Here is a 24,883-nt window from a genome sequence, read left to right on the forward strand (position 1 = left end):
GAAATAGACGTTCTCACGTGAGCTGTCGCACGGCACTGGGCGTTTAGTTATACGTCTTCGCTTATGCAATTATGTCGACAGTTTTCATTTGTTTTTTTTTCGGTTTCATTTTTGCACTCAGCGTAAATATTTGCAATGTCGGAAAGGCTGAAGTTGCTCGCTAGTCGCAGTAAGGTGAGCATTGATCAGTATCGATTGAATTGAGTCTCGGCTAACTTGTGAATCGAATCAATTTCGAGAATTCTAAATTTCTGAAATCAGTGTTCCAGGCCTCGAAAGTTTCAAGTGACAATTTTACAGATTTCCGAATAAAAAAGTCTCGTAGCAGCACAGTTTCAGCTGTTCAAACTTTTGAATAGGAAGTGTGTGTGCCTATCGGTGTCCCTGACAGTGTGTGTGTGTGTGTGTGCGTGTGGTTACCAAACGAGTGATTTTCCCAAATTCCGAACCCCCGGGGTTTTTACTGAGAGTTTTCCGGCGAAATCGATGTCTTCAGGAACTCGAGTCGTATGCCCTGTAAAATTCTGCATCTCGGAACATTGGCTTTTCGGGACTCTGTGTATTCGACCGTACAGATTTTCTCAACCTTTCGTTATTCGCGGTATGAGCGTAACGCCGCCCTTTAGACGAAAATCGCAATATACATAACTGTATGGGTAATTGTGACTACGTACTTTACCAATTCGCTCTTTGAAATGTTTACTATCGTAAGATATACTTATAATTAATAAGAATTTATTTAATGTGTGAGAAAAATATATTTACGTTGAACAATATCGTGAAAAAACGGCACAGTGCACATTACGCGAGTTAAATCATCGAATCAATTTTTCCCATCACGTTGCCAGACTTTACTCGGAATCTATTAGCTGACGGTAAGTGAGATAGCCGTGAGCCTTGCGTGAGGCCGAGTAAGATTGAGAAAAATCAGCGTAGCGATATGCCTAGCGATTTGTAACATTATTTGTTTATTTCACATCAGATTTATCAATCGTCACAGGTATCGATAATTATTGCAAACGGTAGTTTGGCTGGCAAATGATCCGGCCATGGAGACCTCAGCGAAAGCTAGCTTACAACTCACAAAAGTGCAACGCAGTCGGGCAGCATTAATTATAGAAGAATATAAAGACGCGGGTTGAAATAATAGTACCGGAATAATATAAATTCATGAACAAATGGAAAAATTCCTCACCGCGATAAAATATATTTATGAACGTTGGCGATGGTCAGATAGTCGTAGTAACACGCGGTTGACTTGCACTTGACTTATTGGCGGCAGAACATGAAGTCAACTATCGGATCCTGATGCATTATAGAGTGTATTTGAAGGAAATAATTGACTTCGTGTCAACCATATGATCACGAATGTCCGCTAAGTTGTCAATTTACAAATAATAGCGTACAAGTCGACTGTAAATTGATTTGCCGTCATCGATAAATGGTCAAGCAAAGCTTTCAAATTTCCTTGTTTATACGTATAGTTGTCTAGACTTTGAACCGCAGAGCGTCAAATTTCAACTTCATGTCGCAGTTATCCGTGTTACCTCGTATTTAAGTCATCGTCGTCCCTGACATCAAATAAATGATATCTCCCGCTTCGTTTCGAGGCACAAAACACTTGGCCATCTCCGGACATGCTTGATCAGTCAGAAAAAAGATATCCCAAGGAGAGGGATACGATTATGGCTGAAGAAATATTGCCAATGCAAATATATGATTGCAATCATCTGAAATATACCTGGCTGACTTTAGTTCTTTTTTCTCCGTGAAATTAAGTCATCCATCTATTATGATAGTGTTGTTCAATGTTGCCTATCTAAGAATATTAAATTATGCATTCATATAATCGCACTGGCAATTTACAGCCGAGTACATAGATAGACGTACCCCAGAATGAATTGCACCAGGGAAGGGAAAATGTGTCCACCGGCTAATCATCACGTTGGTTTCCTCGAGCGTTAGTTCAATACAGCTTTGAACCTCATACAGGACGGTGGCTACTAAAAAATCCTCTATTTATTACTTGTTGTAATTTATCCTGATGGGAAACGTGCCGTTGATACAATCGTAAATGTCAAGCTTGACCGAAGATTGAAGTGACAATATTTCTCGTGAGGTTAATTTATAGAAATTTATTACTTCGCTTGTAAACACTGAAATACTTTCCCATTGGTGTGTCTGCAGCTACAATGGGAAATGTGATGGGATACGATCGAATAGAACATTGTGATGAGTGAACCACGCAATTGTGACGAACGAGGGTATATCGAATTGTCATTAGCTCGTTCCATAATTTGATCAGCTACTTGAAAGATTCCGCATATGTTTTTAGCCCCAGTGAAGAAAAAATTTAAAGTATATGGATCATACATACTTGTGAGTCGTATCAATTACGGTCAGTTATAACTTTGAACTGATTGCTGTAGGCAACAGCACTGACGGAGATTTTCATCTTGTTACTTATGATTTTTAGAGTATAATCTTAGAGACTAAAGCCGCTGCGCGCTGATCGATATCTTCTAGGTTCCATGCTTGCGTTAAAACTGGTCTCGCGTACGGAGTACCTTGATTTTAGTATCTTATTATACTTTACAACCATATTTTATTCGAGCAGGATTATTGGTTCGGAGCCCTACCGACTGTAAAATCATTGGAACCGCGATCTGTACTAATTCAACTGACAGATAGACCGCAGCGACATTAGAGGATCGTTACAAAGGGCACGTAGTTTTCGATGTTCCGACGCCTGCGGAAGACGAAATGGCTGTCGCGACCGACGGAAATATTGTGGTACCAGTGGATCGGAGGAATAGGATGTAAGTGGAAGTAATCAAACACGGTATACCTCAGTTATCGCGTCGTATTACCGAATATTCGTTTCGCAGCGATGCTGATGATGGGTGTGATCGGCATGCTGATCGGGATGTTGTCCCCATTTCTGGCCGTGATCACCTCCCCGAACCCGTCACTCTTCCTCACCCTGGACGAGGCCTCCTGGGTGGCGTCGTTGTCTAGTCCGGCGCGTCTGGTGGGTGCGATTTTTGGCTCAATCGGCGTCCACTACCTCGGAGGTAAGAGGGCGATGCTTATCGCGGGATGCCCTCTGCTGCTGGCTTGGGTTTGCCTCATCCTGGCTGACTCGGCAAAATGGCTCTACGGGACCAGCTTCGCCCACGGGCTGGGCATAGGGATCGCGTTCGTCAGTTTTCCCGTCTACCTCGGCGAAGTGAGCAGCTCAGCGACCCGCGGCGCTTTGGTGTCCTTCGCCGTGAGCGGGTTTCCTCTGGGCTCGTTGATAGGCAACGTCTTGGGCACCTATCTACCAAAAACCACGTTCGGCTACATAGCTTTGGCACCGACAATCGTTTACATCGCCATCTTCCTATGCGTCCCCGAATCTCCTCACTACTTTGTCAGGATGGGCAAATTGGACCAAGCGGAGAGGTCAATAAGCCGGTACCACCCGAAGGTGGTCGTCAAAGAGGAGCTGGAGTTCTTACAGACATTTACCTCCGAATCGAATTCGGTAACGGTCGGAGACCGACTGAGGGAATTGACAACACCTCGAAACAGGAAGGCTGGAATGATGATTCTGCTACTGTACTTCTTTATGCATTTCAGTGGTCTCAACTCCGTTATTTACTACATGGAAATTATTCTGAAAACAAGCAAGGTGACCGCGATAACTCCCGCGACGGTTGTGATCGTGGCCAACGTCCTTGATTCCGTGGGCGGATGGGTGTCGATGTCTTTGGTCGATAGATATGGACGGAAGCCAATGTGGATAACTTCGACCTGCGGAGCTTGCGTATCCATGGCTTTAACTGGAGTAAATTTTACCCTTTTGGCCAACGGCTATAATTCCTACGGTCAGCAGTGGGTGCCGATAGTTTGCATGATCAGCTTCCGGGTGTTTCTATTCATAGGCCTCATTCCCATGCCGAGTATATTTCTGAGCGAGCTTATCGCGCCGAATTTGAAAAGCTTGACAGCATGTTTGGGCAATGTTTTCGCGGGGCTCGTCGCCTTTGTCTCGACGAAAAGTTATCAACCTTTGCTGGATGCCTTCGGCGAAGCTTGCGTGTTCTACATGTATGCCGTTATCATGTTTCTAGCTTTTATTTTTGGCTTCATATTGCCTGAAACGAAGGGTAAGACCTTGCACGAGATTCAAAACATGTAAATTCGAAGGTGGGATAATGAGCTAACAATAGCTTTCCCAGGGTCCGCGTATTGTATACTATCAGTATATTCTTAAATTATTTCAGAGATCATTTAATGTTGAAACTGTCTCATGTTGTGTCTTGTAAGATGATTGTAAATTTGAAATTGATATACTTAAGCAGTGGTAGACCTTTACATCGCCGGTAAGCCACCACACGGGCTCATATCTTGACGTGAACTTTGCATCTCCCTAAAACGCATCTCTGGTGCAAAAACCTTTCGCCAAGTACGTTAGCAATATAGTCATTACCCACAAAAATACCTTCTTTGACAAAAAACGTATACATATAATCAGCTCATACAAAAAAAGATTCAAATCATGTACTACTGTCAAGTACACGTCTGTTAATTCATAATAAAGGCAGGATTGAAACTGAACCATTAGCTTCCACATCTCCCTGGAATCACACTGCTGCCGCACTGGGGTAACACTGACCTTAAACTTGTCCGACTACTAATGATAATTAAGTATGAATAAAAAACATAATAACTCACATATTGATAAAAACCCAGACAAACAAGTTAAATTAGTACGTGAAACTTGGTGGGCTTCTTTCAAGGCATGAAGTATTATACATGAAATGATAAATTTTTATTAAATTGAGATATTTTGGCTCTATCATTACACATGTGAATAATGTAAAGATATAAAAACTTCTTGCTATTTATAAACGCCAACTTCAGGCTAGTATATTAGCGTTCTATAAACTCACAGCCAGGCAGCCAGGCTGACTGCGTAAAATATATTCTGATCGTGAGTGTATTGGTGCAAGCCCGTTCGGACTACAGGTGTCCGTGAAAATGCAGCGTACAATGCATGCTTTTTGACGACTTTATCGATCAAGTTATCATAGCTCGTTCGCTGTTGGCATGAAGATTGCTCATAATTCAATTTTATGAATGGACGAGTGACTGATAAGACAGATCTGAGAGTAATCAAGTTGAGTATTGGGCACCAAAGTATTTAATCTACAATTATTGATACAAAGGAGCGTTTCTTCTCTAACTGTTTGTTATTTTGAATGACAGTAAAGCGAGCCAAGAAATTAAACTTTATTTACGTAACGTGACTTGTATCTTTGCCGAATGAAAGGATTCGCCTGAATTTTTAGAATTACTTGAAGTACAATAATCAAATTTCTTCATGTAAGGTAAAAACGAGCAATTCTATATCCTGCAGCTTCAGTGCTTATAGGTAGTGGTGAATGTAGGCATCGCAATACGAGAACATAGGAATATTCCGGAATTATTTGAAGTTTAGGAGAGTTCCCTTTATCCCCAAATATTTACCACATGTAGAGAGTGGAAGCTGACCTTATTTAGTGATCAGCCCCTCTACTGTCTCCGAATCCTAACTATTCTGTCCCATCTCTCTTGAAAAGTGTGATACATTTAAATATATTCCCAGTATGATACAACTTTATGATTAAAATGGGTTTGCGATATTTCGTCAAGGGATATAGAAAGAATGCTAGAGTTAACAAAGAACACTCTTTTTTCCAATCGCCAAAAAATCCAAAAATATAAGTATTAAATCTATAACATTTACGATGCAATATTGAGAAATGAGGTTATTTGGTGACGTCATTTCGATTTTCTATTGTCCAAGTAGTATTGTTTCTGTATTCTATAGTTAAAGTAGTATTGCAGATTAGTTAAGTCGAGTAAAAAAGTAAAATTTTATAGTTTGGTACCTCATATAAGCTTATGGAACAATGTTTCCTAGATCTGTAGTATTTGAGTGGGGATTAATTATTATTTTGCATAGCGAATTTTCAAAATTAAACTCGTCGAAAAAGTCCGACAATAATGAAAAGAAAATGACCAAATTTATTAGACCAAAGCAAATAAAGCCAGAGTAATTAAAAGCAATATATTTGAGTAGTTTATAATCGAATAATTACAAAGTAATTGAACCGAAAACAGTGAGAGAAAGATTTTTTCGTCAACAGTTTTGTGGCCAAATCTAACATCAAAAGAGCAATAACAAAAAAATATATTTTCATATATGCGTACTTTTATCGTGATTTAGTAACTTCTACAGTGTTTTATTTCGTATCTCGACGATTGTAGAGAAATCTTGAAATTTATAGCTTGTTAATTGCATTAAATAATCCAATATTTAGATTATATTATACATTCAGGTTTAATGGTTTAAAATAAAATGAAGAAATATACATTTCATTGAAAGTATTAAATTCTCGTAACAGTAAAAGCCAATATTTCTATGTAAATAAACGTATTAGTCTGTGTTCAATATTTTATATTATGGTATATTTTAATGATATAACAGAGTGTGAAATATTCTGTAATTTCATTGACTGCCGTTTTAATTAAACAATTTTGAACTAACGCTGTAATATGTTATATACTTACATCTCTACATAAATATTTGAAATGTCTGTACAGTGCAGTAAAATGGGACCCAAATAATATGAGAAATATTTGTATTGTTAATATTGATTCGCTATTTCATTGGATCACGAATTCTAGATCTGAGATTTCAATTTTAGCGGTACATTCAACATTAGTTATGTCACTGATACTCCAGAGGGCGTAGAATTCTAATTGCACTGCTGCCTTATAACCAGCTTCCACTCTCTGCCTTACTCTTAGGACGCACAGTTCGGACCGCGATCGAACAGATTACAATTAACCGTTAAGAGGTAATATTATTTTGCGTACACGAAATCAAGGTTTATCTAATCAATTTAATTAAGAAAAATGAATTAAAATTTTTTTATTCTATTTCTCATACATGTTAATATAATTCTTGAAGTAGAAGGGATTTTTATTTTCATTTATTATGTTAAAACCAAATGGCGGTGAAGTGGCTAATGAAATAAAACGATGTTTTTCAAGGCGGGCAAACAACTAGTGCCTTCAATTTTCAACCTATCAATTTTAAATTTTTACTGTAATTTTACTTTCGTAATTTGTCATTGATTTTTTTTCAACATTAATCACAAAAAGTAATTGGATACTGCCCAACACTGCACTCTACATACAGAAGTATAGATTTTTCTAAAATGTGGCGATCGGTGCTACTTTTCAGACTCAATTTCAGATTCAGACCTTTGTTCGTGTCACTTCAATTTGCAGTTTAGTATTTTTTTATAACTGGTCGAGGATTGGGATTTCGTAACAGGAAATTCCGAACCACCACAATTCGATAGCTGAGCTACAGCTTTAGTATTTACCGATGCCTTGTTTTATTTTTGCCCTTCACTTTTGCAAATTCAAGGTTGCCGAAAAAGAAAAAGGAAAAACTGCGCAAACATCTATGTCTTCTACCAATTTACTGCTCGATGAAAAATTAAAATTCTGATAGTGACACTGCTTCAACAGCACCCCGTTCCAGCTGTTTACAAAAATTGACAGTAAGAGAGGTAGCTGTAAGTTTTGCGAAAAATCGAGTAAGTTGCCGATTGCGAAAAATCAGCGTAGCAACAAGCCTAGCGCTTTACAAAATTATCTATTCATTTGACATTTGATATTTCAATCGTCGCGCATCGATTACCGTGAACGTTAATTTGTGGCTCTTCAGTGATTCAAGCTCTGAGGCCGCAGCGTCAAAACAACTTAACGATTAAAACGGTCAGCTGGATTGGATTCGCACGGTACCAGCTGACAGTGACATACAGACGACCCGACGAACTCCGGCAATGGTCAAGGGTAAATGAAAGTCCACGGACACGACGATTACCGATCACTTCCGAAGACAGTCCAAGTGACCAGACGGAGATGACCATCGACTATCGAAAGGACAGGAGTCAATGAACAGTCTCGAGAGGACCTCGGGCGGTATAAATAGAGGTGCTCCATAAGGCCTCCTCAACAGATCTCAGGTAGAGCGCCTAGCTCTCTTACCGCGTATGTGGTGACGCTTATTTAGAGCCCGTTCACAAATTTAGCTTCACTTGGAATTTTCAAGAATAGCCCTTAAATTCAAATGATAAAGTTCGAAAGATTTATAGAATCCACGATAGCGGGGGATTTCGAAGATCAAGAATTGTTAAGATTACTAGTCATTCATGGAGTAGGGTAAATTGTGAACAGAACCGATAAATACTGTACTCTTTGAGTTTAATTTTTTTTTTTTTTTATTTTATTCACTTTATAATTTGATTTTGTGAAACTCCCAACATTACAAACCAACTTTTTTACAAAACGTAGCCCGGTAGGCTGCCACGGCAGTCGTTTTGGTCTGTAGTTCAGCTGTTGTAATTAATTGAATCAGGTGTTATCAGCTACGGTTTGTTAAGCCAAGTCTGAGCAGGAAGGCAGCTCTGGATATTCCCGAGTCTGCAAAACTTACAAAAAGGTCAGGGTGTTTTCGGGTCGGCAATACTGGCCCTGCTTTTGACCCTTTTTAGGATGTGCTATTTATTAATTAATTTTATCCAACCAGGCAGAGACATCCGCACTAACGTTGCGTGCTCGTAAACCATTGCTTCGAGAACAATCAGCACACGTTACAATGCAAGCAGCATTGATTATAGAAGAAAATATATACGTGGGTTCAAGTGGTAGCACTGGAAAGAACATGTGCCACTAGATGCTGCGAATTCGAATACGCACGGTGAAATCCAGCATCGCGATAAGATATATTCGTGAACGTCATTTGTCCAAAGTCGTTGCGATGTGCAGAACATACATTGCTGTGAGCAGCAGGATTTGAGCGGTATGATACATATATATATGTATATATATATAATACATGTATTCTCTAGTCAACTTGAGCAGATAAGCTGTATATATCAAATTTTTATGCCCACGTGATGTGATGGATCGTATTAGCCTATGCACTCGGCCCGAGTAATTGCGCCTAGATATTTTCAGACTCTCTCACCTAATCTGCAGTACTTATCAGTCTCTCAACACAGCAGCGAATGCGCTCAGTCCGCTAGTGAGGTGTAGGCAGAGCGCAGATTAGTCAAAATTAGTAACAGCTGGTCTTGTGGCAATTTTGAAAGCAAGACGCGGGTCTGTCGAAATTAGTGACGGTTTTGAAAATCACAGTCATCAATTTTGAGAGAATGATCTTCCGTTTGACTTCTCCGTTTCCCAACGATACGTTGTGGCTGCAATGGATCGGAGGTTTCGCAGGTATGTGGCAGTGGGTTGACATATTATTGAATGTAATTTTTCACCGCCTTTGCATAATTCATTCAACATTGATACTCAATTTCGGTGTCCCGCAGCCATGATAATGATGTTCGTAGTTGGCTTGACAATCGGGTGGGCTTCGCCTTACTTGGCTCAATTTTCGACTGAAGATTCTCCATTTCCTGCCTCAGTCGACGAGGTTTCTTGGATCGCGTCGATCTTCCAGCTCGGACGGTTGCCAGGAGCGGCCCTCGGTTTTATTGGCAACCAATACTTGGGCAGCAAAACTACAATGATCGGAAACGGCTGTGGACTAATGCTGTCCTGGATTCTAGTTATCGCAGCAAATTCTGTAGCCTGGCTTTATGTGGCAAGGTTCATTTGTGGGGTGGCCATCGAGGTAGCTAGCATCAGTTTTCCTTTATACCTTGGAGATATTTCAAGCTCGAATATCCGCGGTGCATTAATAGCTATGACGCTGAATGGTTTATCCTTGGGGATTCTGACCGGTAACATAATGGGTGCTTACATCTCGATGAGAATCTTCGCGTGTATAAGCCTCGTGCCAACAATCTCATTCGTTCTAATTTTCATATTGATACCTCAGTCTCCGTACTATCTGACAAGTAAGAGCAAAATGCAGGATGCGGAAAAGTCGATATTAAAATACAACCCAAAAGCAAATATCTCCGTTGAAGTCGAAACCATCAAGCAGTTTGTGGCCACAACAAGTGCCGTGACCTTCATCGATCGATTACGCGAGTTTAACATCCCTCGAAACCGGAAGGCTGGATTGACAGTTATCATCTTGGACTTGTTCGCACAATTCTGTGGACTAAACCCCATAGCGACTTACATGGAGACCATCGTAACGAGAGGTATGGTCACCGTCGTCACACCTTCCATTGTGCCCATTTTAGCAAACGGACTAGGAATCGTAGCTGGATTGCTTATGATGTATTTGGCTGATGCAGTCGGGAGAAGGAGGATGTGGGTCTATTCGAGCTGCGGAGTTTGCCTAGCTATGACAGCGCTGGGCACACACTTTTACCTTTTGAACGATGGACTAGATCCCAAACATTTGCAATGGATACCGATAATCTCTATGATTTTATTCACGATCTGTTTCAACATGGGACTCAATTGCATTCCAGCCATTCTTCTCAGCGAGCTTTTCGGAGCAAACATCCGAACTTTAGCCGCCTCCATCTCCTGTGCATTTGCGGCTGTCTTTGCATTCACCTCGGTTAACAGTTATCAGTACCTGCTAGAACTTATCGATGAAAGTTACATCTACTGGATGTATGCAATCTTGATGGTTGTATCCGCAATCTTTGGACTCTTTTTAGTCCCAGAGATGAAAGGAAAAACGCTCAAGGAGATTCAAGATTTCATGACAGAGAAGTAAAGCGTGATGGATTGCAATGATTCTGCCCTCATTAGTCATTTCTCTGTGTTCATTCACTCAGCAACTGGCCGTTTTAATCAATTTCACCAAGTACTTCAAACTATAGTTTACGTTATGAAGCTATGAGGTGAACGAAAAAAAATTGAGATCTCATCGCTTGTGAAGCTTTTCGATGAACGTGTTACAGTGAGAATTGTGATCATTAGACATGATAACATATAAATAGATGATTTTTTTACTATGTAGATTGAATATATTTCAGATGGTGTTTTTACCAAAGGTCATGTAAGATGGAATATAATAAATGAAAAGTGCAAATTCTTCTCACCGAATCTATATCCAAGCAATATGGATAAACTTCGAAGTATATCATCATGAAGATACACAAGCGGCCAAGTCATTTGAATATAGGTATGTAAATGTTGTGCATACGAATGTAAGTTTAACAATTTAAATTGTTCAATTCGTTTTATCACATACCTATTGTCAATGTCACTTGACTTTTCCGTTTCCGTCTTTTTTTTAAAAATCCGACGAGTTGTTACGTACGAATTTGTTGAAAGTATAAATCCGTTTCGTAATCTACGGCCCATTGTGTTAACATGAAACGACGTTTGATTATACGATGAAGATAAACTCATGAGTGTAAACTTTTATCGTGGGCTGCTCAGAAATTCCCAAAAGATTGCGAGAAGTACCAAGTTTATGTAATTGGACATGACATGTATTAAAATGATTCCTACAATATTACAAAAAATATGCTAAATCATAGCATGCTGCTGACAGCAGGATAAGCCGAAGCTTCCGGAGTTGTATATTATTGAAGTCGCAGGCATAAGAATAAAGCAGCAGAGTAATAACACGAGGAAATAATACACAGAGTAGTTTTTGCTCCAAATATATTCTTTAAAAGTTTCGAACTAGGCGTTGCAGCCTTGTATCAGTTTTCCTGTTTCTCAAAAAATGTAATCAACGGCTTCAATTTCAACCACTCATGGCAATGCGGCTTAGATTTTTGCATTTAATTTTCGTATTTTATTACAACTTTGCTTTGATACAGTTTGCAGGTTGATCAAACAGTGCATATAAATGTATCTGATACCTCTGTGTGATAAGACATATCGGTAAATGGCTAAAAGATATGCTGATACCTATACAGTGCCCAAATTTAGATGAACTTGGTACCCAGTGAACACAATTATGTCAAACTGATGTCAGAATGACGTCATGTCACGTCATGATTTACGTAAGATGTGAGTCATATATGAGTCACATATGACTCATAATTTCCCACTTCCTGACGTAAGAATCTTACGTAAGATAAATGACGTAAATATGACCTCCAATTGACATCATTATGACTTGACTGGCTTCAAAATGACATAACTCTGATGTCGTAGAGAAGTAAAGTCGGTACCGGAAGCTTACAAAAATATGACGTCCAGCTGACGTACTTGTTATTTAGCTGACGTCAAGATGACTTAAATTTGAGGTAAAATAGTGATATAAAGTTGCGTCCAATGCTTACAAAATTGTAACGTCTGGCTGACATAATTATAACTTACCTGACGTCTCGATGACATAACTCTGATGTCATAGCGATAAAAACTATTTAAGAATGCTTATAATAATATAACTGTTACAACAGACCTGGTAAAGTCAAAATGTTTATATTTTTCATTTATAAATAGTGATTATTTTGTTACTGTACCTCTATTACAATATAATAATTGATTTTGAAATTAGTTTATATATTTTATTTATGACAATATCCTAATATTTTCAATGTTAAAAATATATTTGATGTTTGCATTTAAAGAGAATTTGCGGTAAGTTAAATTTGGACACTAAATATAAAAGTAAAAATTAAGAAATGTTATATGAAATTCCACTTACGAATTATTAAATCAATACATGATACAACATAGAACATAAATAGAAAAGTATCGTTGATCGTTTTTTTTTATACCGTCGTGACATTAGTATTATGTCACTCGTATGTAAAAGAAAGACCGGAAGCTGATCAATTTTACGTAAAAATATGAGTTGTTTCTTACGTAAGCATATGACGGTATTATGATATTCTTTTGACGTCAGAATATGACTTGTAATTTATGTAAATGTATGATTTATTTCTTACGTAAATAATGTATAAATTTATGACTTTGATGTGACGTCACACATATGACAGGGATAAGACATAATATTTACATAATATTTAAGTCACAATCATGACGTCATATAAAAGTCAAATTTTAGGTCAGTACTATGTCATAATGATGTCATACTACATGACATCATATCAGAGTCATCAATAAAGTCATTTTTATGTCATATCTATGTAAAAATTCGATGATCTCTATGTGACCTGTCTATGACGTCATATGGAGGTCATGTGTTCACTGGGATACTCTTGTCAAATTACATAGATAAGGTGTAATATAAATGCTATGTACGTGTATCACGTAACAGCCCATTGCAGATGCATTAACCTTGATAATAAATGATAAGTACACGAACCCGCAGATTTTTCTACGATACAACCGGATATAATACATTAATACGTAATCAGTTGGTCCGCACCTCTGGAAAATACATCTGCAGTTGCAGTCAAGAAACCATTCTCATATACCACATTGTGTATCAGCGTAATTTTGAATCTCTAGTCTTCAATTTTCACAGTATGGTTTTAAGCCTGAGTCAATTATTACCTAACGGCACTTTCTGGTTGCAATGGGTCGGAGGCTTCGCTGGTGAGTGAAAGCGAATTAGAAACATTTAAGGCTTGATTCTTTCCAGTTTTTTCTCTGGCATTTATATCGTATTCGTGTATTACGCAGCGATGACCATGATGTTTGTGGTTGGCTTGGTAATCGGTTGGGCCTCGCCTTACTTGGCTCAATTTTTGACTGAGGTTTCCCCATTTCCCGCCTCAGTGGACGAGGTTTCTTGGATCGCGTCGATTTATTTTTTGGGACGGTTACCAGGAGCGGTCCTTGGTTTTGTTTGTAACCAATACTTCGGTAGCAAAACTACGATGATCGGTACTGGCTGTGGTCTGCTCTTTGCCTGGATCCTCATCATCGCGGCAAATTCCGTAGGTTGAATTTTCGTGGCCAGATTTATTTGTGGGGCAGCAGCCGAGTTGAGCAGCATCAGCTTTCCGCTGTATCTTGGCGAAATTTCAAGCTCGAATATTCGAGGAGCTTTGATAGCCATGACGGGAAACGGCTTATCTCTGGGAATTCTTGCCGGTAATACGATGGGCCTGTCGATGAGAACCTTCGCATTTATAAGTATCGTGCCAACTATCTCTTATGTTCTTATTTTCATATTGATACCTCAATCTCCTTATTACCTCACAAGTAAGAGCAAAATGGAGGACGCTGAAATGCCGATACTGAAATACAATCCAAAGGCAGATATCACTTTTGAGGTGGAATCTATCAAGCAATTTGTGGGGGCAACAAATACCGTGACCTTCGTCAATCGTCTTCGAGAGTTCAATATCGTCCAAAATAGGAAGTCTGGTGTGATGATAATAATATCAGTCTTTTTTGCACAATCCTGTGGACTGAACCCCTTAGCGGCTTACATGGAGACCATCGTGACTAGAGGCATGGTGACCGTCATTTTACCTGCTACTGTGCCTATTGTAGCAAACGGCCTCGGAATCGTGGCTGGATTGGCGTTGATGTATTTGACCGAAAAATTGGGACGAAGAAAGATGTGGGTTTTCTCGAGCTGTTGAATTTCTGTAGCTATGGCAGCGTTGGGCACACACTTTTTCCTCCTCAATGACGGAATCGACCCCAGCCCATTGCAATGGATACCGATAATCTCTATGATTTTATTCACGATCTGTTACAACATGGGACTCAGTTGTATTCCAGCCATTCTACTCAGCGAGCTCTTCTCAGCAAACATCCGAAATCTAGCTGCGGCCATCTCATGTGTGTCTGCAGCTATCTTCAGTTTCACCTCAGTCGAAATTTACCAATATCTTCAAGAGATCATTCCTGAAAGTTACATCTATTGGATGTACGGAATATTGACGGCCTTATCTGCAATTTTTGGTCTAATGCTGTTGCCAGAGATGAAGGGAGAAACACTCACGGAGATTCAAAATGTCATGACGGAAAAGTAACTTTCGGATTCTTATCTTTTTACGGTCACCGAGCATATGATCGTGGTTCGCGATTTAACAATTTCGCTGCCTCTCAGGAACTTTACATCGAATGCTACCTTGTAAGGTGCAGTGTCCTCGATACGGCTGGGATACGCATGCCTGTTAATAAGATTTTACACGTAGATCGGGATAGTGGCAGCAAATTTCAGTCCAACTCGGAAAGATGTTCCAAGCTAACATGACATTGCTTAAGTTAGGGAAGTACAAGGTGACAAACGAATCAACGTAACATTTCTTGCAAAAATTCCCGTTGGACGTGTTGCGGTGCAAAATATTGTGATCATTATACATCGTAAATAATCGTTTTTTACGACCTATTTTTTTTTTTTTTTTTACGTTTTTCGCAACTTTCCTAATAAAAGTGCTAAGATTGAAAATTGTGATTATTTTATGCATCTAAATGAATGATTTCTTAACAAATACGTGGCATGTGGCATTATAGATGATTTCTTTATCAAGTTAGATTACGGTAAATCAAAGACGATGAAGACAGCAGACCGAATCTTAAGTGTTATTAGTAGGATTTCAAACCTATTATCATGACATACGTAGGAAGTTAATCAAATATATTAATCAAGATTTCAAAATGCTGCTGGTTGATAGACTGAGTTCTTTTATATTCATTTACCGCTATAGACACGTTGTATTTCGATGAGAAATCGATGTACGGCACGTGACGTATGCTAATGCACATAATGTTACCGGTGACCGTGGCAATTGTGATTATTTCATTTCTGCGAAATTACCGGCCATAGTGTTGTATTATGATATTTAAATCCAAAACATGTACACTTCAATAATCCTCCGAAGGTCCTTTACTGATATAGCAAAATCAATTATGCGATTGAAAAAGTTACGTTATTACAATTTTGAATTGAAATCGAGAAAATCACACATGGTCCGTTTTTTGAATTTTGTGTACTTCAGCCGAAAGTTTGCCTCGGTGGCCGAGTACAGACGCGGCGACGTAACAAAGAGGTATATCATACATACTATGAATAAAGTTGATACGTTTGAGTTTACGATATACCAATTCGGAAAATTTTTCGAAAAATAAACCACACGTATTCCATTCGAACATAGTTTTTAATACAATGCAGTAGCTCTATTATATTTAACTACGATTGATATTATAGTGACGCACAGAAGTATTCAATGCCTTTGGCAGATAAGAAATGTTAGTCAATGTCGTTTTTTAAAGGGCAAAAATGCATCGCGCGAATGCGAAGTGACTTGGTATTATCGACAAATTTAGTAGATAAGCCATATTACTGAAGTTACGCACGTAGTTTATATAGCAACGTCGTCTCGTCATGCAGTCCGACATAACCGAACGGAATACGTTAGTAGAGAATCAGTCTGATTATGCTTCTTCGTAATATGTCTCGTGGTAGCAGGGTCCGGATCAGTTACAAACCGGACGCTGATCCATTGAGATCTCATTTCTAATTTGTACCAGTAATCGATCCCGGGCCGATTTCTAAACTCTACATCCGGATTTTCACAGTATGGTTTTTGGTTTTAGTCAATCGTCACTAACCGGCATTTTGTGGCTACAATGGATCGGAGGTCTTGCAGGTAAGTGACCAGACATTTCAGATATTCAATTTTTCCTCTTCGTTTACTCATTTACATTTTATTTGTACATATTCCGTAGCTATGACAATGATGTTCGTGATTGGCTTGACAATCGGTTGGGCCTCACCGTACCTAGCTCAATTTTCATCCGGCGAGTCGCCATTTCCCGCCTCTGCAGTCGAGTCCTCTTGGATCGTGTTGATTTATCAATTGGGACGTCCGCTAGGAGCGGTCCTCGGCTTTCTTTGTAACCAATACTTCGGCAGTAAGACGACGATGATCAGCACTGGCTGTGGACTGCTCGTCTCGTGGATCCTTATGATCGCAGCGAATTCTGTAACCTGGATTTACGTAGCCAGGTTCATTTCTGGGGCAGGAGCCGAGTTGGTTGGCATCAGCTTTCCGCTTTATCTCGGTGAAATTTCGAGTCCAAATTTGAGAGGTACTATGATAGCCATGACGACGAATGGTTTAACATTGGGACTTCTTGCCGGTAATACAATGGGCGCCAACGTATCGATGAGAATCTTTTCATGTATTAGTCTCGTACCAACCGCCGTTTTCACTATCACTTTCGCATTGTTACCTCAATCTCCATATCATCTCATGAGCAGAAACAAAGTGATGGACGCGGAGAAGGCCATACTGAAATACAACCCAAAAGCAGATATCTCAGTCGAGGTGGATTCTATTAAGCGATTCGTCGCCTCGTCAAATAAAGCGACTTTTTTCAGTCGTCTCCGAGAGTTCAATATTCTTCGGAACAAGAAATCTGGATTGATGATAATAGCATTGAACTTCTTCGCTCAATCGTCTGGGGTGAACGTTTTCACGGCTTACTCGGAGATCATCGTGACGAGAGGCATGGTCACCGTCATTTCACCTGCCACCATGGTAATTATAACGACCGGAGTCGGAGTTCTCGCTGGATTTTCAATGATGAATTTCTCCGACAAATTTGGACGGAGAAAGATATGGGTCTCCTCAAGCTGTGGACTTTTTGTATCCATGGCGGTGCTGGGAGCTCACTTTTACCTTCTAACTGATGGGTTCGATTCACGCTCTTTACAATGGTTACCGATATTCTCCATGAAGTTATTTGCGGTTTGCTACAACTTGGGACTTCTTAGCATTCCGCATATTCTGGTCGGTGAGCTTTTTGTAGCGAACATTCGAGGTCTAGCTGCTCTAATATCTTGTTTATCTGCGGCTATTTTTGGTTTTGTTTCAATCGAAATGTACCAGTTGCTCTCAGATTTCGTCGACGAAGGTTACGTTTACTGGATATATGCAATCTTGATGCTCGTATCTACTATTTTTGGTATGTTGGTAATACCAGACACGAAACGGATGACGCTAATAGAAATTCAAAATAGTATGATGAAGAAGTGACATCTTTAAGCATTTCAATCATAATGTGGCAATCGAGAGTATATCTACGTTTTGTGATTCAACATCTAACGGTTATATTGGGTTTTGGCAACAGAACTTACACAACGGTCCAATGAGGTAGACAGTGCGCGTAGATAAGGAGAGTTACAATCAGTTTACCTATCTTAACTTATAGAGAGATTGTCAAGACAAACATCCCATTACTTTGGTTGAAGAGCTACAAATTTACGTGAAAAAAATTAGAATTACATCATAGGGCTAGAAAAACAATTTATGTGTCACAATCACGGTTTAAAATTGCTACTAGCTGGACCATTGATTTCGCCTGTTTATCGAATACTACAAACATGCTGTTATTCAATGGAAAATTAATTCATGATAAATTGCGTATAATGTAGTTCAATTTTGTCTGCCGCCACATAATTCAATACACATCTAATGTTTCGTACATTGAAAAAAAAAAGTTTTCCAGTGAATAAAATTCTCATAATCAGTGGTAAGACACGACTTATGATGTATTTGCAATGAAAGAATGAGGTTTGTATTTACTTACGGCAAAGCAGTCTGCCAGATCGCGGGCGCTGAACTATTTTCTTGCGAAACTACTACCATTTTTTCCTAAATAATCTCTTGGTACGCGCAACATTTTTTTTCTCAGTTTCTGTACTGATGCGTTAAGTTTTGAACACCCTTCGGAGATCTCTCCAAAAATACCTCTCCGAAACGAAGGTAAAGATTTCAAGACGCATTGATTATGCCAGGCACCCAACAAAATCGTGCAATTGTAACAGAATACCCGTTTTCTATTACAATAATTTAAATTAAATATCGAATAATTTCGTCGATCAAATTTTCTTCATCGCCATTGTAATATAACAAGGTATAATAATTTTATCAAATTATTCTAATTGTTTTGTATACAAATGCATATATTATGTGTATGAATAAAATATATAAATATAAAAAACCTATCATGAACATCCATTTAGAATTCCGCCTCGCTTTCACCTCGTTTCATCATTCGGTTTCCATATATCACCTTTCGCAATTGTGACAAATTAGTTTGCAGGTTTTCACAGCTTTGACCTCGTTTATTTATACAATACTTTTTTTTAGTAATTACGACGAATGTTAAGATTTGATTATAAAGCGTATATTTCATAAACTTTTAAGTTTTTCGAAAACTCACTCCATATTTTCTCAGATTAGACACGTGTCAATTGTTTGGTCGTTGTCAAAGGACAAAGAAGATTCAGAGTGAATATGTCAATTAAAAAATGTCGTTCTGTAAATTCGTACGCTCAATGTTTCAAACTTTTTTTCCTCAACCGTTTGTAAAATGAAGAATACTTCCAGAAGTATAGTGATTGAATAAAAAGAAAAAGTAAATTCTTTTTGAAAACCTGGTATATTTCTATCTGTAAAGCTGTTCAATTTAACGTTAAGGCATGTATTCTTGTAAGCTTTCGATTGTAAAGCTCGGTAATTTTGAACCGTGGTTGTCAGCCAGTGTTGATATCTCGTGCTCAGTTGCACATTGTCTGTGAAATGTCTCACGGAAATATTTACTTTTACATTTGAAATTCGTCGCGAAGAGACACATTTTTGACTTGTGTGTGAAGCTTGTTGATATGTGCACACATATGCTGTATGTGGCTATTAATGTGAATTAAATTCACTTAGCCATTTATTTTTGAACGGCGGGGCGTTCATTTTTGACGATATGAACTACGCATATCATGTTTATAGCGAGAACGATTTGCTAGAGGAGAGTACAATTTTCGAAATTTTTAGGTGAGTTGAAAAATTAACGACGGAGCCAGGAATCGAACCTGGTATCTAGAGATGCTTTGCCGGAGACTTACTCCACTAGACCACCTAGCCGCCCTGACTACACAAATGTAAACATTCAAATGTAAACATATTCAATGGCACACGAAAACAAAAACAATTTTCGAAATATAGGTAATGAGAGAAATTAATGACAGTGTAGTCAGGGCGGCTAGGTGGTCTAGTGGAGTAAGTCTCCGGCAAAGCATCTCTAGATACCAGGTTCGATTCCTGGCTCCGTCGTTAATTTTTCAACTCACCTAAAAAATTTCGAAAATTGTACTCTCCTCTAGGAAATATTTACTATTCATAAAGTGACAACTTACGAAGTTTAGTATAAAATGATTTCTTTACTTTCCATTGATCCCTGTTCGATACCCTGGGATACGAACGACCCCACGTCTTTTCATCGATAATTTCAAGCACCTAACTAGAAAAAAACGGGTCTGTGGTGCCATCTGGCAGTTTGATATTTTGTTATATAACATGTATAATTTCAAAAAGTAACCATTTAAGATAGCATTTAAGAACTTCTAAAAAAATTTCAAGTCTAAATACTTAATAGATCGTTTCCCATAACGATTTTTGTCACCGCGGTATAAACAAATCCAGTGTGTCGTGTATGTATGTGATTCTACAGAAGTGTGTAAAAAATGGGTTACAATTAATGCGTTGGCTGAACCGTTCATCTAACACATGATAAATAGTCATAACAAAGTGAAGTAAAACTGTGTAGAAGTAGAACTGAAGTAGAACTATCAGATCTCATACGTCGGTGTACATTGAAGTAAGGTCCGTGTGTCAGTGCTGTGACGACTTTGTTAGGTACACAAACTCCCACTCCACACCAAGCTAAAATCAGGTAGTGATAGGCGGCATTCGTAGTTTATAGATAAACGCAGAATAGTGGTTCTGCGATGCTTGAAGGCATGACTTCGATCCGAGTTCGGCATAATTGTCACGAAAGTAATACGAGATTTGTTGATTTACGTGGTATCATTTTGGAAATACGTTTTCGGTGTGCGCGAAATGTTCGCCGCAGACGTGTTTTGGCTGCAATGGATAGGCGGTTTCGCAGGTAACGACCGATGATCATATTCCTTGAATTATTTACTTACCGTTTGTTTCCAATTTTACTTAGCGATGACAACGCTATTTTTGAGCGGACTATGGGCTGGCTGGACCTCACCGTACCTGGCTCAATTTGCGTCCGGAAATTCCCCATTTCCCGTGACCGCGAATGATATTTCCTGGATAGCGTCGATCAGCACCCTGGGCGAAATATCAGGTGCAATCCTCGGTGCAATTTGCATCGAATACTTCGGCAACAGAAGAACAATCATCGGAAACGGTTTCACTCTACTTCTCTCGTGGATCCTCGTCATCGCGGCGAACTCCGCAAGCTGGATTTACGTGGCTAAATTCATCAGCGGGGCGACTGGCGAAATTTCGTACATGAGCACCTCGCTTTACCTCGGAGACATTAGTAGCCCGAACATTCGAGGTGCCATGGTGACTATGGCATCCACCGGAGTGGTCCTGGGTATAGTGGTGGCAAACGCGATGGGTCCTTACATTTCGATGAGGGTTTTCGCCTGTATAGCCCTCGTTCCAAACATATACTTCATCGCTATATTCTTGTGGTTACCTGAATCTCCGTATTATCTGGTGAGCAGGGGCAGATTGGATGATGCCAAAAACTCGATTCTGAGGTACAACCCAAAGGCAGATGTCCACCTCGAGGTGGAGTCCATCAAGAACTTTGTCACCATTGAGAAATCAGTGTCGTTCGTCGATCGAGTCCGAGAATTCAACTTCTCCCGAAACAGAAATAATGGACTCATATTGATGGCGCTGATCATGTTCTCAAAATGCAGCGGTTTGGTTCCCTTGTCCGCTTACATGGAAATTATCATGACCAGAGGATCGGTAACTGCGATTTCACCTTCCACGGTTCCCGTCATAGTAAACAGTGTTGGACTCATAGCAGGGTGGACCGCGATGTACTTCGTGGAAAAATCTGGTCGAAGAACAATGTGGGCAGTCTCGAGTGCTGGTATTTGCGTTTCCATGACCACTCTTGGAACACACTTTTACTTTCTCAGCATTGGACACGATCCGGCCACGTTGCAATGGCTACCGATATTATCTGTGGTGTTGTTCAAAATCTGGTTCAACCTAGGCGTCAGCTACATTCCCAACATCATGGTCAGTGAGGTTTTTGCATCAGATATACGGACTCTGGCCGCTTGTCTTTCATCTGTGTCGTCGGGTGTTTTTTCATTCATCGGAATATACGGTTACCAACGGCTGCTCGAGTTGATACATGAAAGTTACGTCTACTGGATTTACGCTGTGCTTATGGTGATATCTTCAATATTTGGTTGGTTCCTAGTGTCGGAAACGAAGGGAAAGACTTTGATGGAAATACAAAGTGACGCGATATAAGACGAACTTATGTGCCACTGAAAAAATATAATATATTCATAAAAAATACAACGGGGGAAATAAAATGCCAGGAATTAAGTGAAAAACAATGGAACATATATTCATAATGGAACTTCAAGGTGCATATAATAATATTACCAGCATATTGTAAACATTATGCAACTCACGTTTTTACGGGAAAGTGTATAGTATCGATATTAAAATTTGGAAATTCAAAATCATTCGATATACCTCGTGATTACAGTGGTATCCTTTTGCTTGAGCGGCAGAAATCAAGTGATGGAGGATTGAAAATTTGAATTTCTCATTGTATTAAAAAGAAGTGGGGAGGCAGAATTTTGAAGATTATAATGTTTCTCGGTGATAAAAATATAGTGGAAGATGTGGGTTCGTTATTGGTATACTCGTAAACATATCTCAGTTCGAATTTGAATATCTATTTTGGTATTGTGGTCTCCAGTTGCCAGACTTGTCGATTGTTCTGCACGAAACAATACGTTATGTGTATTTTGCATGGATGATAGACGGGTCTGTTATCAATAAGCTGAAGACTTGAATGCATGACCCTAGCACCGATACGCCATGAATACGATTGACACAGTGATGAGCTTTGAGGAATACAGTTTTGATTAGATGATGTGATTAACAGTCTTGTTAAATTAAAAGTTCGGACTCATGTTGGATTAATTTGAGAAACTTAAGGAAATCGGGTTGCATTTTTTCTTTTCCCTGAAAAAAAACATAATCACGGTTTATACAGTTAACTGTACTTCATTTGTTTTTTAATATAGAGCATTCTCTGTCAGTTCGGGGTTTTTCTTCGGGACCCACTCATTGTCAGATGTCACTTATAAATGATATCATTTTTATACCATTTGAATGTATTCTCTCTATGATCTTTCACACTTTTGAATCAATCCTTTTGGGAGATTAATTTTTTCTAATAATTTATATCACTTGAATCGAGTAAGTCTAGCAGAATAGTTATAAGTGAAAAAAATGTTGTTTTACACTTTCTCCAAAGTCTTAGTTCGGAATCACATCAGATCGACCTTTAGCGTCACTCTGTGTTCACTTATCGACGGTTCTATGTGTATACGGATAGCGGTTTCATGCTCAGACTTTTGAGAAAAATAATTCAACGCCAATAAATAACCTATGTCCACTATGCCAATTATTCTGTATAGGTTTTCACATAATGGTATAGATTATATAATATTTCGAACAATCTCGAAGGTGTCCGTTCAAGTGAAAAACATATTTTTTAATTTTTTTTCGTTTCTAAGCTTGAAAGCGATCAAACGAACGTTATATATGTTTGCATGTATCTACTGGCTTAGATACAAGTACAAAAAAAAAGTATCTCATTACAGCAGCAAAATACCAGATTCGGAAAGTATCTAGATACAGATAGGTAACAAGATTCTGCTGCATTTTAGCTACTTGTTTCTAGACACTCTCCAACCCTGACGATAGCGTCTTGACGTATGTTGAGAATGTATGCAATGCGAATCGTTTCTGTTCTGGATTGTTGTTTTATTAGCTTCCTGTAAGCTGTAACTCTAAATATTATTCTAGCTGGTCCACTAGTTGCGTAAATACAGAGAGATCTCCTACGTACCTTAAATTCTCTCACTCCAGACAGTGTCTGTTTATAAATCTTATTAAAAATATTGATTTCTAAGTTACTAGTGTATGAGCTTTTTGCACTGATACGTCATGTATGCCGATCCCTCGCGCTCCTTTCCATTTACTTGAACTCGGGGGGCTGTGCACTGGTAAATCTCTTAGTGAGATTGCAGAGACAAAAAGAGACTGCGAACTGGGATTTTGCAGTCTTGCAATCTCAAGAAATCTCAGTACGCATCCCCTCGTCAAAACAACACGTCGAAATTGAAGTTCGCCTGTTGGTGGTGATCTAAGCTCGTCTCTTGCCCACGCTCGCAACCGACCAGATAGCAAAAAACCAGCCGCACAAGAGACGGCAAGAGACAATGAACCGGGATTTTGCCGTCTTGAAATCTCGAGAATTCTTAGTGCTCATAGCCTCGCTTGAACCTTGTAATCACAGTTGATCTTCAATCCAGAGTAATCGTGTCGGGTGCCCATTACTATCGATTTTTCAATCAATAGAATGAGATGGAGTCAAATTTATCGTGGAAGCTACGGTAGAATTGTGATCAGTTGAGGACAGAGTCAGATACGCAATAGGAAATCCATTGTTAATGTTAGTACACTGTAAATTTTTTATCAATTTTCACTCACCTTGACTTCGGCTACGTTGGGTAGATTACAGTCTACGTTTATGTTGGTACGATCAATCGACCAATGATAATACGCTGGTGCAACTAACTTCATCGTGTCATAATATGGAAGTCTACTTTTATGTTATGTCAGCTATACATGTGTATTGTCATTGGTCGACATAATTATATCATAACCATACGAACATAATCATAGACTCCAACGGTAACGCTCGAAGTTGCCAGGAAATTTATGGAATTGCGAGGTTCAGAAAATAATCGATGACAATATAATCGATGTTTGAAACGAAGTCGATTACAAAAATTGATGATTTTGAAAAATTACCGACACGTCGATAAATGAATATCTACATCAGCTGAAAAATACAGATTCGATAAAATGACGAAAAAAAAATTCTGTTTCTTTTATAACCCGATCTCGGACAATTATACAGTATT

General features: G+C 39.0%; 4 protein-coding genes across 17 annotated transcripts in view; all 4 read left to right on the forward strand.

Moving 5' to 3' along the window:
- Positions 1-24,883, forward strand: part of LOC124213897 (facilitated trehalose transporter Tret1) — a 76,818-nt gene that overhangs the window by 13,582 nt on the left and 38,353 nt on the right. Inside the window, exons 1-4 of one of the 11 annotated variants that reach the window (XM_046615636.2) lie at positions 1,897-2,264; positions 2,336-2,379; positions 2,618-2,819; positions 2,889-4,605. The exons of 3 other annotated variants lie outside the window; for them this stretch is intronic. In XM_046615636.2, the coding sequence (XP_046471592.1) occupies positions 2,738-2,819; positions 2,889-4,186 (1,380 nt within the window). In that variant the 5' untranslated portion in view covers positions 1,897-2,264; positions 2,336-2,379; positions 2,618-2,737 and the 3' untranslated portion in view covers positions 4,187-4,605. Of the gene's footprint in view, positions 1-1,896; positions 2,380-2,617; positions 2,820-2,888; positions 4,606-24,883 lie in introns of those variants that run through there. 7 more of the 11 variants (XM_046615634.2, XM_046615633.2, XM_046615637.2 and 4 more) reach the window with 7 other exon arrangements.
- On the forward strand, positions 6,833-13,248 carry LOC124213895 (facilitated trehalose transporter Tret1-like). Of its 4 annotated transcripts, none has more exons than XM_046615628.2 (5): positions 6,833-6,893; positions 7,775-8,075; positions 8,639-8,911; positions 9,070-9,336; positions 9,432-13,214. In XM_046615628.2, exons 4-5 carry the CDS (start codon positions 9,267-9,269, stop codon positions 10,742-10,744), a joined length of 1,383 nt encoding a protein of 460 aa, XP_046471584.1. In that variant the 5' UTR covers positions 6,833-6,893; positions 7,775-8,075; positions 8,639-8,911; positions 9,070-9,266; the 3' UTR covers positions 10,745-13,214. The 4 variants fall into 4 exon arrangements, with proteins under 4 accessions (XP_046471584.1, XP_046471585.1, XP_046471586.1 ...); XM_046615629.2 differs by lacking the exons at positions 6,833-6,893; positions 7,775-8,075 and adding exons at positions 8,084-8,271; positions 8,468-8,551 and having other exon boundaries at positions 9,432-13,248; XM_046615630.2 differs by lacking the exons at positions 6,833-6,893; positions 7,775-8,075 and adding an exon at positions 8,432-8,551 and having other exon boundaries at positions 9,432-9,736; positions 9,944-13,215.
- Positions 16,238-18,440, forward strand: LOC124213896 (facilitated trehalose transporter Tret1-like). Its single transcript, XM_046615631.1, has 2 exons — positions 16,238-16,511; positions 16,591-18,440. The coding sequence occupies exons 1-2, from the start codon at positions 16,442-16,444 to the stop codon at positions 17,901-17,903; spliced, it is 1,383 nt and encodes a 460-aa protein (XP_046471587.1). The 5' UTR covers positions 16,238-16,441; the 3' UTR covers positions 17,904-18,440.
- On the forward strand, positions 20,051-23,990 carry LOC124213899 (facilitated trehalose transporter Tret1-like). Its single transcript, XM_046615656.2, has 2 exons — positions 20,051-20,811; positions 20,875-23,990. Exons 1-2 carry the CDS (start codon positions 20,763-20,765, stop codon positions 22,179-22,181), a joined length of 1,356 nt encoding a protein of 451 aa, XP_046471612.1. The 5' UTR covers positions 20,051-20,762; the 3' UTR covers positions 22,182-23,990.

The sequence above is a fragment of the Neodiprion pinetum genome, chromosome 3 (genome assembly GCF_021155775.2).
Source record: "Neodiprion pinetum isolate iyNeoPine1 chromosome 3, iyNeoPine1.2, whole genome shotgun sequence".
Taxonomy (NCBI): Eukaryota; Metazoa; Arthropoda; class Insecta; order Hymenoptera; family Diprionidae; genus Neodiprion; species Neodiprion pinetum.